The following is a 15,445-nucleotide window of genomic DNA, read 5'->3' on the forward strand; positions in this document are numbered from 1 at the left end:
GTCATCAGGTGGGCCCCCTCATTCGAATCCAGGTTTCTTCTGTCAGTGACTCAGTCCTGTTTATGCGGACTGGCAATCATAACACACATAAATCTATCTATACCTATAGATTTACAAATGAAAAATATTGAATTATGTTACTGTTCTAACTCATTGTACCCCAAAATAACTTACAATAGTTTTACTGAGGAAAAAAGTTTTGAGTACCTCTTCTACCACTGCCAATACCAACATTTAGAAAGAAATGGTGAAAACAAAGCAAGACAGAGTTAGGTTAGGATGTCCCTTCACTAGTAAGATAAAGGAGGCGTCCTTTCAGCTTATACACAAATTCTACTTTGTAAAACATTTTCTTTAGATTTAAGAATGATGTTAATGTATCATGTTCATTTTGCTCTGCACATCCTGAAACTGTGCCACATTTATTTTGGCGTTGTTACTATATATAAGACTATGGCAAGAGCCTTCTAAATTTCGTAAATTATAAATTTATGACTGACTTTGCTTTATTGTATATAAATGTACTGTTTTTTTTAAGTTACGACAGAAATAATGGGAAACAAGCTTATGTCATTAATCTTAGCTAAGTGTCATATTCATAAGTGTAAGTTTGCTAACAAAAAACCTCTTTTCTCAGTTTTTCATAAAGAATGTGAGCAGTACTTACAAACCATTAAATCCTGCACTAACAAGAAGGCTGTAAACACTGTTAATGAGTGTTTTGTTTTAAATGTCTTAATTTAACTCTATTCTAATGTATAATGTAATTTATTTAATTGTTTCCACGTTTGTACTTCATATTAATTCATGTACTCAATAAGGGAAAAAAAGGATGTCTCACTCCGATCGACTACATCAGTAATAGATTACTATGTCTGTGCATCTTTGGCTATAATTGCCTCCACTGACCCCAGCTGGTTATTAGTTATATTGCGTCTCTTCCTGGGGTGAAACAAGGTGAAGCCTGTGAGCCGAACGAAACATAAGTATCAGATAAGATTATTATGATTCATTTTAAAACAGATAAGTCTGTTATTTTCGACACAGGCTCTCATACAGATGTTTTTTAGTTGAGCTTCAACAATGGAAGAGAGAGTCGGAGCTCCAATCTCAGCGCGGCTGGTAAAATGCTCATATAACTTTTCCATTTGACTTTGTAGATTTGTTTGTGATTATTACTTAAAACTGACATGTCAGTTAACTCTGCCAACATTAATGTAAGATAACAAGTAGATTAAAAACAATATAAAATATCATTATTACCATGTAGACCTAAGGGAAGTCAACATAATGTCTCAGCAGAGGGCTCCAAAGTTCAATTAAAGAATTGGACTTTTAATACACTGGCATGGAAAGTAATTTATTGTAGTTGTTAAAACTTAAGTTGAAGTTATTTTATCAACTGTGTGTCTTTGTTTCTTTTCTAAATCTAATCTGTTAGTCTATAGGAGCTGCAAAAAGTCTTGTTGGCCTCATATAATGTGAGTGAGCTTCTACATCCAATTGATATTTCAGTGATAAAGTCAGTTTTAAAACAGAAAATCCTCCTGCGTACTGTTTGCATTGCATTGTACTTTGCATTTGTTTGGTATTACAGGTTGTGACATATGTTTGTTCCTCACGTTTAATTATAAACATTTACCTCAATAAAAGGCCTCTTGGTGTCACAGTTTTAGACAAATTTTAAAATTCTGCCACTGAGTCATAGACACCTATGCCTTGAAAGTCAAATAATGATCTCCACAGGTCTCTGAACAAGACTATCAAGTTCCAACCTCCTGTCCTGTGTCCAATGGCACACCTCCTCCTGGTACACATCACGTGCACACACACACACACAACAAATGTACCGAAAGAAGATAAGACTGGACTTTGTTCCATAAAAAAATATTAGTAGTAGTATTTATCAAATGTTATCTGTTGTCAAAACTAATGTTCCTGAGCAAGCTGTCATTTAAAACGAGCTTGAGAAACATTACACAGTCACACCAAGTATTGAAAATTGTGTAATTTTGTGTTATATTAACAGAAGATGCTTTGCTAGCAGATGAACCCCAAACCAGAACTGACTTCTTAAAATGTGAGTATGTTTATGTCTTAAAACCAAATACAGTCTGTCTCCCAATAATGTTTGTCATGTGAATTCGTGAGAATTTGCTGTTTAATCTTTTGGATATGTGTGAAATGTACAGTGAGTACAGAAGCCAAGAACGGACACGGTTGCGATGATTTTACTTTACTCCATTATCTTGAGATAGAGGATAATGAGATAATGAGACAATTATCCCAATTATTGTGATAATGTTACAAATGTTTCTCAAAAAAAAAAAACAAAGTTTGTTTTAGTAACTTCTAGACTTTCAAAACTAAATCAATTAAGGTGACATCATCTCCCCATGGCAGGATATTTAGGCAGCTTTATATATTTATACAGTTCTCTGCACATCCTGGATGAGTATTTGTTTACTCATCTTGACTCTCCGTCTCAAACTGTCAGTGTGTCATAGTGAAGAGATTATACTGCATTTAAAGACACTCAATGACATTTCTTTTATAGTTCAGTTTATCTATTTGCACAAGTATCGACACAAAAAAACCCCATAATACATTAAAGGAGTGGAAAAGATGATGCTGGTGATATTAAACAAACTTAAAAGGGTTAATAGAGACATCTCACCAACAAAAAAGAAATAAAACAATCATTTAACTAAAAAACTCTTCAGATAAATGTTTAAATACATTTTTGCTCAGAATGAAGATTCATCAGTCATCACTTGATTGTAAGCACATTTCGGAGGGGATCTTCTAACGGCCATGTTTAAAGTTCATCAGTGTTTCTACATCCATACGCCTCCTTCTGTCCTCTCACAGATTACTGCCACCTCACCCTGGACCCAAACACAGCATACAGAGAGCTGCTTCTGTCTGAGGGGAACAGAGAGGCCGAGCTCACGGATTTAGTCCAGACGTATCCTGAACACCCGGACAGGTTCTCTCACCTCTTTCAGGTGTTGTGTAAAGAGGGTCTGACAGGACGCTGTTACTGGGAGGTGGAGTTTAAAGGATCTATAGAAATAGCAGTGGCGTACAAAGATCTCGCCAGGTCAGACTATTTTAACGAGTGTGCGTTCGGGTGCAACGACAAGTCCTGGAGTTTAGACTTGAACAAAAACCATGAATGTTTCAGACACAATGATGAGGAGACTGTGGTTCCTGAGCCTCAGTCCTCCAGAGTCGGGGTGTACCTGGATCATAAGGCAGGTATTCTGTCCTTCTACTGTGTGTCTGACACAATGCTGCAGCTGATGCACAGAGAGGAGACCACGTTCACACAGCCGCTGTACCCTGGACTGTGGATCGCAGGCAGCGCCCAGCTGTGTGACTTGGAGTAGATAAAGGTCCACACAATAAATTTCCCTTCTGTCTCATGTCAGCTTAAGTCGGTCCACTCGTCATGTTTAACAGCAGTGGGGATGAGCAGTATTCCCTTCAGCAGGAGTGCAAATGAGACAAAATGTTCACACACATAACAGAAAGGACATCAGAGCTTTGATTTTTCATCCTTTTTTTTGATTCAGACATAAATAATCCTGTTAATGAAGGATTAATCAATTGATTTCATCAAATCACAATTACATTTATGTATCCTGCATGTGAGGTTTTGGATTTGTTAAAAACAAGAGTTTATATAACTGCAATCAAAACTGGTTCAGTATTTATTTGATTTTAATTCAGATATAAACAAACAGATAACACGCAAAGTTGATTCACTCCAGAAAATCTTGTGGGCAGGTGCGTCGGATCATAAACTGTGACATTGAAAGGACCCAAAAAAAATCCTGCACACTGTTGATTTTTCACTTTATTAACATTGTTTCAGTCCTCAGACCTTGGTCTTCCAAAGTTCCCCCAAGTCCTGTTTGGAGGTTATAAAGTGACGACAAATAATCAACAGTGTGCAGGATTTTTTGGTCCTTCAACAGATATATACAAATGAAAATATCATTGAGTCACTGTCATTGGGTACTTCATTTAAAAAATACATTTTTATACTTCTCATACTATCTTGTGTTTTATATAAAAATAAATAAGTTATCATTCACAGATAACTAAAGAACACTATTCTCAGCTTCCTTTCACACTGTTGATTGGTAAATATTTTTAATTTTGACTGACAGGATTATACTGATCAAAACAGGAGACAAGATCAGTATTAAGTATTTCTACATCAACACTAGACCATATTTTTTAGCTTTAGTAACAAACTACTGTGTAGTTTCAGTTGAGGACCCACATGTACATGTGGCAGTTTGACCAGAAACCTGGATAAGGTTTTTACATACCACAGTATCATGATTCAGTATTCTGAAACCAGGACATGATGTTTACATGTGCAAACATACAACCAGACAGGCATACTCTAAAAAGTGGAAGTATCCACTTCCAATCCCGAACTAAATGTTGGATGTTGTCAAAGAGCAGATTCGGTGCACCTTATTTGTTCTCTAAGCCACAACTGAGCGACAACATGGGGACCAACTTTTTTTTTTTTAACACAAATGTAATTTGTAATATTTGAAGTGACTAATGGCACCTTGTTATTAACTGTATCATGTCTTACTGTGTGTGTGTCACTTTGTAACTTTTTAGTTTTCCATTTGTGTCTGAAATCACACATTGAAACATGGCGTACACTCCATTTTCCCCACTGAAATAAAACAATATGGAACTAAACTGTAATGGTTGACCTTTTCTGAGTCTATGTAATAAAAGAAACTGAGAAATTATCGAAGTGTGTTAAACCATAGTAGCAGAGTGAGATAAGGTCAACACCGCTCTCATGTCTGTTCTCTAAATGAAAAGCTACAGCCAGCAGCTGGTTAGCTTAGCTTAAATATTGAAAACAGTCTGGTTATATTGGTAACAAAATCTGCCTAGCAGAACCTCTAAAGCTCACTAATTAACACGTTTTATCTCATTTGTGCACAAACTGAAGTGTAAAAACTGCAAATTGTGGTTTTTATGGGGATTATTTATGACAGAGCCAGGATAGCCGTTTCTAGTCTTTTTGCTGAGATAAAAGAGCAGCTGCTGGTTTCAGCTTCATAATTTTCACATAGACATAAGAATGATGTCAATTCTTATCTTCTTCTCAGGAGCGGTGACAAGACTCCAGGAAGTCACTGCTTCCATAAATGCTAAGCTAAGCTAAACGGCTGCTGGGTGTAACTTTATATTTAATGTAAATAAATGAGAGAGGTATCGATCTTATCATCTATGCTTCTTTGTCTTTTAACATCTTGGGACCATGTTGGAAATCTTTTTTGTTTTTGTGTCTGTAATCCATAAATAAATCATATCTATCTCTTGGCAAGAAAACCTGTTTGACACAGCTGGTATGTATCTGTTGTAGTCATTTGAAAAATGACATGACATGAACAGACAAATGGTACACAGACAGTATTTAAAATAATTTATAGGGATTGTGTGGATTGTGGGCAGCTGTACAAAGTTCAAAAACAATTACATCCCTTAATTCATATGTTTGGCACTTATTATAAAGCAGCAGAGTGGCAAGTTAACAGAAATGGTTTTTGAATGAAGAGGCCAGAATTTAGGCACCACATGTGAAATGTACTTTAACAAGAGACTACAAATCCCCACCAACTAAAGAACATTCATCTGTAGCTGACACTGACCTTTGACCTGTCCAGGTGAGCCGAAGCGAATTTCCCTTTGAAGACCGACATCACTGCGTCATGTAAAAGTAAACAAGCATTTTTCATGTATTGTTGTAGAGCCTGAAACAGTTGTTGATACAACTGATCACAAAACTGGAAATTACTGAGTAGATGAAAATCAATCAATCAGTCTTTCAATTGTGAATTTTATTTCCTGCTGAAAAAACAGTCTCAGCACCTCAACTGTTGAGCACCAATCACACTGGAGCTTTCCGGCGAAGTCACCACGGTGATAAATGTGGGGGCTGGGCCACGTGGCTCTGGAACAAAGTTATCCGATCCAGCAGCGTTAGCGGGATATCTCTGATGACTGAAGGAAGGTCTTCATGCTGTAATGGATAGATGACCACATTCAGGGCCGAGCGCTCAACTGAAAATCTAAGAGAGAGAGAAAGAAAAGTTCACATCACTGGTTCCGTTAAATGTTTGACATACAGTATGTGCTCTGCTTCATATACGGTACAAACAACAACTGACTTCTCCTGAAGAGCTTTCTGCAGTGTCCGACAAGCCACCAAGGTGCCGCCCATGAACATGTGGCACATCGTGACATGGCTGCAACGTTCCATGAAAGTTTCTACTGCCGATGGGTCGAAGGTGCCGCTGCGCGAGATAAGGCAGAAACGTTGCAGTCGAGAGCAGCAGGACAGAGCCTCAAAGAAAGACGCGTTGGCATTCAGGTGGGGCTGCTCTAACCTAAACATACAGACACACAATATTAAACAATTAGAATGTAAAAACAAGACAAACAAAGATGTAAAACTGGTATCCCATATGTTGTAGTCAATCTAAGGTACCACCTCTAATCACAAAAGAAGACTCCTTTTAGCTATCACTAAATTAAAAAAAAAAAAACACAACACTAATTTGAATCATGCTACAAGACAGATTTGTAATGAAAATCCACCTAAAAAACTGCAGTTATACATGCATTCATTGGTTCAGAATCTACTCTAAGGCCAAACTCCCCTCTTATTAAAACAAATAATGAATTGACGGTAAATTCTTCAACTGGAACAAGGAAAGATGTATCACCTAAAACATATACAAATTAATGTACTATGTAGTGGTTAAAGTAACAGTAAATATAAATATTCTAACCTGAATTCCTTTAGCTGTGTGCACTGTCTAAGTGTGTCCAGCAACGCAGGGGCGTAGTTCATGGTTTTTAGGGATCCCATGTTGGCAATGGATAATACTTGTAGGTCTCTGCACTGCCTGGCCAGCTGTATCAGCCCTGTCCCCCTAAGGACCCCAGGAAGCCCAGCCAGAGTCAGACGACGTAATCGAGAGAACGCTTCAAGCACGGCCAGGTGTGCATCGCCAACTCCTTGAGCCCACGCGCACATACCGCGAGGCTCTACGCTTGCACGTGCACAAGGCTCAAGCCGAGGCAGCGCAGAGACAAAACCTGGACCTATGAGCTCTAAGGTCTCTAAAAGAGGGCAGCCAGCTAAGAGCTGAGCGAGCCCCGAGGTGCTGTCCCCTGACAAAGAAGGCTCTGAATTAGGCTTATAATTCTGGAGCCCCACGCGAGGAGGCTTCTTTAACCCCAGGAACAACGAGGAGGAGGAGGAGTTCTTTGTAGAGATGTGATTTGTGTTTACGCCATCTGACAGGGCGCATGCAGGCAGAGTGAGAGAGCGCAGGTGTCTGAATTTGGCCAAGCTAGCACACAGGTGTGTATCCCCACTTAGCTCAGATGTGTTTTCATGGTGATAATGTGTGTGCATCAGATTCAGGTGTTTAAGGTTGCAACAGGTAGCTGCCAACCGATTCATAGTCACAGCAACCAGCTGATCATCCACACTCCTACACTCTGAGTAAAGAACGTGATTGATCCCGCTGAGGTTAAGGCTGATCAGTTGTGTAGCATCTTTGACTCCTCCCTCCAGCAGCGACTCAAACACCTGTGGCCAGAAGTGTGGGCAACGGCTGAAGCTGAGGTGCTTGGGGCTGTTGCCCTCCAGGGCTCGCTTTAGTGACAAAGAATCCAGCCAGGACCGAGGAAGCTGCAGGGCCTCCAGGTCACCACGTTGACCCAAGCTCCGGGCCAATGAGGGAGCGGCAGGCCAGTGGGCCGGGTTTGGGCCAGGAATCGACACGAGGAAAACTCGGAGACGCTCTGGAACGTGAACGCTGAACACAGCTAGATAGAGCAGAAGCAAGGTCTGGTTTACCTAAGGACATAAACACACAGATACACAAATTACTGCACAGTACTGCAGTGTATATTGCAGATGTACAGTATAGGGACAGATTACACTAATATATACACTAAAAAACTCACCTCTCCTGGGGCCAGTCTGGCACTAAACTCCTCCAGCTGTTTGTAATGTGGCACACTGCTCTGACCCATCATTAACTGACAGCAAACACCGACACCATCTCTGGTCACGTCTGAGATGTCAAACTGCAGCATCAGCCTACAATACAGAGACACACACAAAATCTGTAGCACTAACATAGTCAGGCACCAACAAGCAGCACTAATGTGCATGCACACACCTGAGATGAGAAGCGCCATCAGTGCTTTGATGCTTAACTGTACCGATGGATGAAAAGCATAAAGACAGTTGTTTTCTGGTCTGACATCATCACCCGTCAAACAGCACTACATGTCTGTCCAAATTTGCTCCTTTGTGCATTTTTTCCATACATAGGAGGGCGCTTTGTGTGAAGAAGTAAATGCAGATTGACCTTTTGGAAATATTATTTTCTTTCTGTAACAGTTCAACCATTGCATTATTAATTCATTTACAAATAGGGAGTAATTCTGGACACAGGTTTAGTGTGTGAATCTCAGTAATCCTACAGATCCTTACTTGCGGAGTTGGGCGCAGCACGGCACCACACCATAACTGGGCGTCAACAGTGTCTGCCTGAGCTCTGACAGGCGGCTCAGCGTGTCCACAGCCTCTGAACTGAGCTGTCCAGAGTTGAAGCTTGACGTCACATCAATAGCAAGCGATCTGAGTAGAGTGAGGGAGGAAAGGAGACGGGAGAGCCGAAGGGCAGTGAGGCGACAGCCGGTGATATCGAGGTGCGTCACGGCCCTGCAGCGGGAAAGTTTCTCCACGGTAGAGCCACAGAGCCAGTAGACACCATTCAGGCTGAGAGACTGCACGTGATTGGAAAGCTGTCTCAATATATATCGCATTAATAGATCATCAGCCTGGAGGGAAAAAAAGAAGAAATTTTATGTTTATAATGTTGTTTGTGTTGTTACAGAAATGTGTTTAATATATACTGGAAGTTCCACACACATGCATAAACTCATTGTCTCATCAGTTCAAATAAATGCTAAAAGATGTTCTCAAAAGCTTTACCATGTACTCCTCAGAGAAGCTGACGTGTGAAAGCAGGGCCTTGTCATAGCACAGTATCTGTAACTTGTGGCAGACTTGTGCCACATTCATCAGCAGGTCACACACTGGAACATGGCGGAGGATGCACAGCAGGATCTCATCGGACAAATCTGACATTCCTACCGAGGCAGAACCCATCGTGTCCTTGTCACATATAGCCTGAGAGGGACAACAGACAGTGTCAGGTTTAGATGCTTTTAGACCTGTGTGCTAAGATTCACAAAAAACATATAAGAAATAGAAAGAAAATTAAAAGACATTAAAGAAATGAGTGCAGGATTTAATAGTCTGTAAGTATAGCTCACATGTTTTTGTTGGCAAACTAATATAATGATAAGACTGACGATGATGATTTGATGACTTCAAAGAGAAATTGTGCAAGTAACTCTGAAAAAAGCTTATAAAATTTAAATGTATTTCCATCATTGCCTGGTGACTTATTATTTTTAAGGTAAGTAATAGCATTTAAAATTAATTCTAGAGCGACAGGAGAACGATTGATCTTCTTTGCTCACTGATTTAATATTATATTATTATAACGCATTTCTGTTAAAGTGAGACTTAAATAAAGTGGAGTAATACTCAAAACAACATCTGGATATTTCTTCATGTTTATCAGTAACATTCCCTCCTATGTTTAGCTGAAAAATAGAGTTGTGCTTTGCTTGTGACTTTACAAGTTTAAAGAAATAGGCAGACATTTGCTCCCCTTGCTTTCACCAATTTTGCCTTGATCGAATAAAAGCACCTTCTGCTTTAGTTTTGTAAATGTCATTTAATTGATGTTGTAACTCAGACAATTTTAATCTTTCTTCTGCTGAGAGACTACCTGTAGGAAAATTTGAAAGGGAGATGATTTCTGAAATAAATGATTCTTCCAAAGCACGTCTTGATTTAGCAAGGGAGGTGCCATATCTCCTTAAATATTTAACAGCTTCAAATTTGAGAAGCTCCCAGTTCAGACCAAAAATCCTTTTATTTCGTGCCTTTGTCCAGTAGTAATTTATACGCCAGCTATTCATTTTCCGGTAGGCAGAACCTCTGTGGCGAGACAAACTTGATATAAAATTAATGCTTATGTAGATAACTTTAAGGTCAGTTAATGAAGTAGTTAAGACATTAGCAGAAATACTATCTCTTATCTAAGGATTTGGAAACAAGCCAGAAGTCTATCCATGACTGTCTGGAGCCATTTTTGTTAGACCAAGTAAAAACCTTATCATTCCTGCATTTATCTCTCTGTATGTCTCTGTGATGTTAAATCGTTCCATAAGAGATTTCAGTGTTGAGTTCACGTTAGATGGTTGTCTTAGATGGCCATCTGTCCATTACATCAGTGGTTCTCAAAGTGGGGTCCCCAGTAAAATGAGGAATAACTTATTTTCACTATAATTCCACTATAAGTAACACAATGACAGAATGTATGACTATTTAGTCATGGGTTTCATACACATTCTGTAATAAAGCATCTAAAAGCTAAAATCTCATCAGATGGGGGACCCTGGGACAAAATATTATCAAATAGGGGTCTGTGGGGTAATTTTTGTCAGTTTAGGGGTCCTTAATGTGAACAAGTTTGAGAACCACTGCTTTACATCATCCAAGACAATATTAAAGTCTCCCCCTATGATCAAATATACATCAGGGAATTTGGCTAGTCAATGTACAAGTCTTTCTTCCAAAGATTTAGGTGGGTGATCATTGTCAGATTTTGATTTAAATCCATAGATATTAACAATTATCGAAGTTCCATTAAAACACCTAACGAATAGCAAATATAATTCCCCTGATTGACAGTAAGAAGGCACATTATCTCCTCCAAAATTATTTTTCAAACATGAGACAACCAGAAATCATTCATTCTGACTTCCAAAAATTAGTATGGTACATGCTAGATTGGATGGGCCGGAAGCATGAATTCTTGCAAGTGCGGTTAGAGTTAGGTTTAAGATTAGGATTAGGTTAAAGTTAAGATTAGTGTACAAATCTCGCGAGAGTTTCGCACATAGTCCCTCTGGCCCATCCAATCTAGCACCAACCAATTAGTATCAGTGGCAATTTAGAGTGACTCTTGAAAGAAAACAAAATCAGTATTTATCTGTATGATGAACAAAAATAATGCTTTACGTTTTACAGTGTCTCTTCACCCCCTGGCATTTAACGAAACAATAGAAAAAGCGATGAACTGTTGAAAAGAATAACAATATAGTTTTAGAAAAGCGTTGGAATGTAGGTCATTAATGCTTGGGGCACCAAATAAGAGCTAATTTCCTGTGACAAAAAGCCTCCTAAATACATTAATTATTGTTACGCATTCAAGGAAAAACAGCAATAGCAGCATTAGCTACTTTAGTTGGTTCGCTCAGCGTTACCGTTAACAGACTAATAAAGTGTTGTCGAGGTTTGTCAGTTAACCCACCTTCACAATCTGTCGATCCATGCCCTCAAAAATCCCTCTGACAGTCCCACTCATGATCGACAGGATTTTAGATGTTCATTCATGTTTCAGTGAACCGCAGGCTGTTGAACGCCCAACCGTTAGCTGCACGGACGATGTTAGCTGCTACACAACGCCGGAAGTCTTTCAGTGACGGACATACTTCCTGCGCGATTATTTTTTTCTATTTCGTTTATTTTTTCGTTGAATAAATTAAATCCCCGCCTTTTACAGTACGCATAAAAGCTGTCCCTAAAAAATGCACAACACAAAAAGTACCATAAAAGTACAGAAGACAAAATATATAATATAAATAAATAACTTTAAAGTCCCCCTTAACTCAAAAATATGTTTCACTTATTGTTCCTTTAGTTTGAGCTTCACTGTGCAGAATGATGTATGTGCAGAGTTTGACACAAGAAGGTTGTTTTCACATTCTGCTAAAAGTGGAAAGATTCTCTGAGCTCATTGAAAATTAGATTTTAAGGGGCGGGACTACCAACATGATTTGTGAAATCACAAATAGTTTGGAAGACAATCTTGGTCCAATATTCAACTTACTGACAATGAACTTTACAGTGAAGTAGACATCTGGTGTCCAGCAATTAAACTTTAGAAATGAAGTAGATTTGCATATTTATAGATCCTGGAATTTTTAATAAGGGAGAAAGAGAAGATGCCATTTTAAGGATTTTAAAGTGGTAATTTTTTTTTTTTTTTTGCAGAAATTCCATATTAGACACATATTGTTCCAAGCAGAGTATTTATATATGTCTGGAGGGGATCTTTAAATAATAAAAAAAAATCAAAGATTAAAACAATAACATGAGTTTAAAAAATAGTCATGAGCATGACTAATGATGAGAGTTTTCTTAATGATGCATGATCAAACTGTTTAAATGTACTGTTCAGAAAAAAAGAAACATATCAAATATAGCTATAAAATTATCTTATGTTTTTCTCTCTCATAATCAGAAAGCACATATCAGCATATTGGGCAACTACACACGTTTAGAGCCATGAGAAATAATGGGAGAAGGAAACATAGGCCGTGTTTGTGCCATTTGTATGTGATTTTGATAGAAAACATACCTTATATAATGTATAATTAAATATTTGTAATATTTGTGAGGCAATAATGTCTAACATTACATTGTTGACTTTTTCTCCCAGTGTGTGGAGACATAAAGAATAAATTAACCTGCTTTTGAAACAGAGAATTAATTCATCTGGGAATGATGACAGTCCTGGGTGTGGCTGATCAAAAATGGGCATTAGCTTTTATCAAATGCTCATAAAATATGTGATGAGTATTTATTAACTAACATAAACAAAGTATGCAATGGGCTGTATCCAGTCAGACTGTATGTATCCACCTAAGCTTATCAAAATCCATCAACAGGGGGCGCTATGGCACTCCAAAAGGTCAACAGTGAAATAATGGCATTTAATGCAAACCAGTATGGTTTAAACCAGGTAAAATTAATAAACATGAAGTTTTGATAAAATCAGTTGAAGCTAGTGTGATGTAATATGTTTCCAATTTTACAACCATATCTGACACCACATATTGTAGGTAGTCTGCTTTACTGAGTTATTAATTCTTAAGTATGCTGACTGATTAAAGGTCCACTCCACTCATGTTTTATGACATATAAGAATCCTTTTCTTGGAAAAATAAACTGTGTCTGATATGTTTTTTTTGCATAAAAAAGAACAATTACCTTTTTAAAAATCCTTAAAATCACACCTCCTCTTTCTCCCTCATTGAAAAAATCCAGAATCTATAAATATGTAAATATTGTTCATTTCACAAGTTTCGGTACTGGACACAAGATGACTCCTACTTCACTGAAGAGTACATTCTTAGTGTTTTTTTCACAGGAAGCTTCAAGTTTCCACATCACACTTGTGTAAGTTGTATACTGGACCACAATTGGCTCCAAACTAGTAGTGATGTCACACATCATGATCGTAAGTACACGCCTTAAAGGACCAGTTTGTAGAATTTAATGGCATCTAGCAGTGAGGCTGCAGATTGCACATTTTTGAGTGGAGGGAACTTTAATAATGATAGTTCACCATATCAAAGTGGGTTGATTCGTTGGCAGGATATATTTTGTCTCTTTTCCAATAATTCCATACAGGATTCCTTTCAATTAGAGACTTTTGTGGACTGAGAGATCCTGTGCATCCATGAGACTGTAAATCGTAGTTAATGCAGGTTATTCCTACTCTTTATTATGTTGCAGAAACCACATCAGTTCACAGATATTGATCTGAACTCAGTCTCTTACAGGGTAGCTTGAATTATATGTGTGTGGTAGTGAATGAGGCACCATTTGAGGACATCTTCTTCTCCAGTTCTTATCGGACAATCTGTCGTGATTGCAAATTAATTTAAGCAATTACACCTACCGTACGGATTCTTTATGAAATAGGAAGTCTTAAACTTGGGCTCACACAACCAACACTTTCTCTGTCACAAAATGGACAAAATGGATTCAAACATCCATAAAAAAATTCTCAAACTTCTCTCTAAAAGCGACATAAGCTTTTACTATTTTCATTTTCATACATATTGTTCACAAGAGGTAGAGCGCTAACCGCAAGGTTGGCAGTTTGATACCCGGCACTTCCTGTCCATGTGTCGAAATGTCCTTGAGCAAGACACTGAACCCTAAGTTGCTCCTGATGGTCAGGCCAGCGCCTTGCATGTCAGCTCTGCCGCCATTGGTGTGTGAGTGTGTGTGTGAATGAGAGGCAAAAATTGTAAAGCAATTTGTCCAATAAAGTGGAAAGGTGCTAAATGAGTGCAGTCCATCTACCATTTACTAACTGGTTAATTTAGCTTCAATTTAGTTAATTTTTGGTTGGGGATCCTTTGCAGTATGTAATTGTGAACTAGAATGTGCATTCCCTGAAGAAAATGCATGTGATTGCTGCTGCTGCTGCTCCAGTGGCAATTTTTTAAAATCTTGTAGAGCCACCTACAGGTGAAATTGTATCAACTGCCACTGGCTGTTTCAACATCCCTGCTTGTTTTGTATTGCCAAAGTCGGTTGCAACTGAATGATGCAATTAGGAGATATGGTAGTTTATGTGTATTAGACCACACCTACAAAGATTGAGTAACCAATTACAGAGAAACAGTAAGAGATATCCAAGAATATATAGAGAAGTATTGTTTAAGGTCATCCAAATATGGTACGTACCAAGTTTGGTGAGGATAGCATGAAATATGCACAATAAGAAGCAAACTGTGTTTACTACAAAATGTAAAATGGCAGAAACATTTTATAGATGTATATATATATATATATATATATAAATGGTGACTTTCATCCATAAATTGATTTCAGCCAGATTGCTTGCAGCAATCACACAAGAACATTTTTTTTTTATTCAACCCATGACACTGGCTTATGTATTTGCTAAAATGTTTGAGCACAGGATTAACTGTGTTGCTAAAAGTCAGATAATCCAGGGGCAGTTCTCTTTAAAATGACCCGTTACTCACGTGCGTTAACAGTATGCAGTGTATCTTCATCATTGTTTGAATTGTTTTAATGTTGATCAGAGAGGAACCCATCTGACATACGTTTAAAGGACATCCATCCATCAAGTAAATTGTCCAGAAAAGAAAAAAAGTTTTTTGGACAATTTTCACCAGTGCATACCAGTATCAGTAATCATCAGATTGGGAGCACCTGTATGTGTCTGCATTTGTGATTGCAAATTCATTTAAGAAATTACACCTATTGTAGGGATTCTTTATTAAACAGGAAGTCTTAAGCTTAGACTTGTACAACCAACACCTGTCACAAAATGGATTCAGACATCCATAAGAACTTCTCCTGCAGCATTCAACTCTGAATGTGGCTCTTGACAGGAATCAA

The 15,445-nt window shown here is 38.2% G+C and overlaps 2 protein-coding genes across 4 annotated transcripts; one reads left to right on the top strand and one right to left on the bottom strand.

Moving 5' to 3' along the window:
* The first annotated feature begins 44 nt into the window (after positions 1 to 44).
* Positions 45 to 4,026, top strand: LOC122979761 (stonustoxin subunit alpha-like). Of its 2 annotated transcripts, XM_044347477.1 has the most exons (5): positions 45 to 957; positions 1,048 to 1,122; positions 1,747 to 1,810; positions 2,030 to 2,080; positions 2,872 to 4,026. In XM_044347477.1, exons 2-5 carry the CDS (start codon positions 1,084 to 1,086, stop codon positions 3,390 to 3,392), a joined length of 675 nt encoding a protein of 224 aa, XP_044203412.1. In that variant the 5' UTR covers positions 45 to 957; positions 1,048 to 1,083; the 3' UTR covers positions 3,393 to 4,026. The 2 variants fall into 2 exon arrangements, with proteins under 2 accessions (XP_044203412.1, XP_044203411.1); XM_044347476.1 differs by having other exon boundaries at positions 46 to 1,122.
* A 1,434-nt stretch (positions 4,027 to 5,460) lies between these two features.
* Positions 5,461 to 11,694, bottom strand: fbxl18 (F-box and leucine-rich repeat protein 18). Of its 2 annotated transcripts, XM_044347474.1 has the most exons (8): positions 11,529 to 11,694; positions 9,071 to 9,268; positions 8,567 to 8,916; positions 8,032 to 8,167; positions 6,843 to 7,921; positions 6,219 to 6,437; positions 5,920 to 6,119; positions 5,461 to 5,752 (listed from the first exon to the last, which is right to left on the bottom strand). In XM_044347474.1, the coding sequence occupies exons 1-7, from the start codon at positions 11,580 to 11,582 to the stop codon at positions 5,963 to 5,965; spliced, it is 2,193 nt and encodes a 730-aa protein (XP_044203409.1). In that variant the 5' UTR covers positions 11,583 to 11,694; the 3' UTR covers positions 5,461 to 5,752; positions 5,920 to 5,962. The 2 variants fall into 2 exon arrangements, with proteins under 2 accessions (XP_044203409.1, XP_044203408.1); XM_044347473.1 differs by having other exon boundaries at positions 5,614 to 6,119.
* Positions 11,695 to 15,445: the final 3,751 nt, after the last annotated feature.

The sequence above is a fragment of the Thunnus albacares genome, chromosome 3 (assembly GCF_914725855.1).
Source record: "Thunnus albacares chromosome 3, fThuAlb1.1, whole genome shotgun sequence".
Lineage (NCBI taxonomy): Eukaryota > Metazoa > Chordata > Actinopteri > Scombriformes > Scombridae > Thunnus > Thunnus albacares.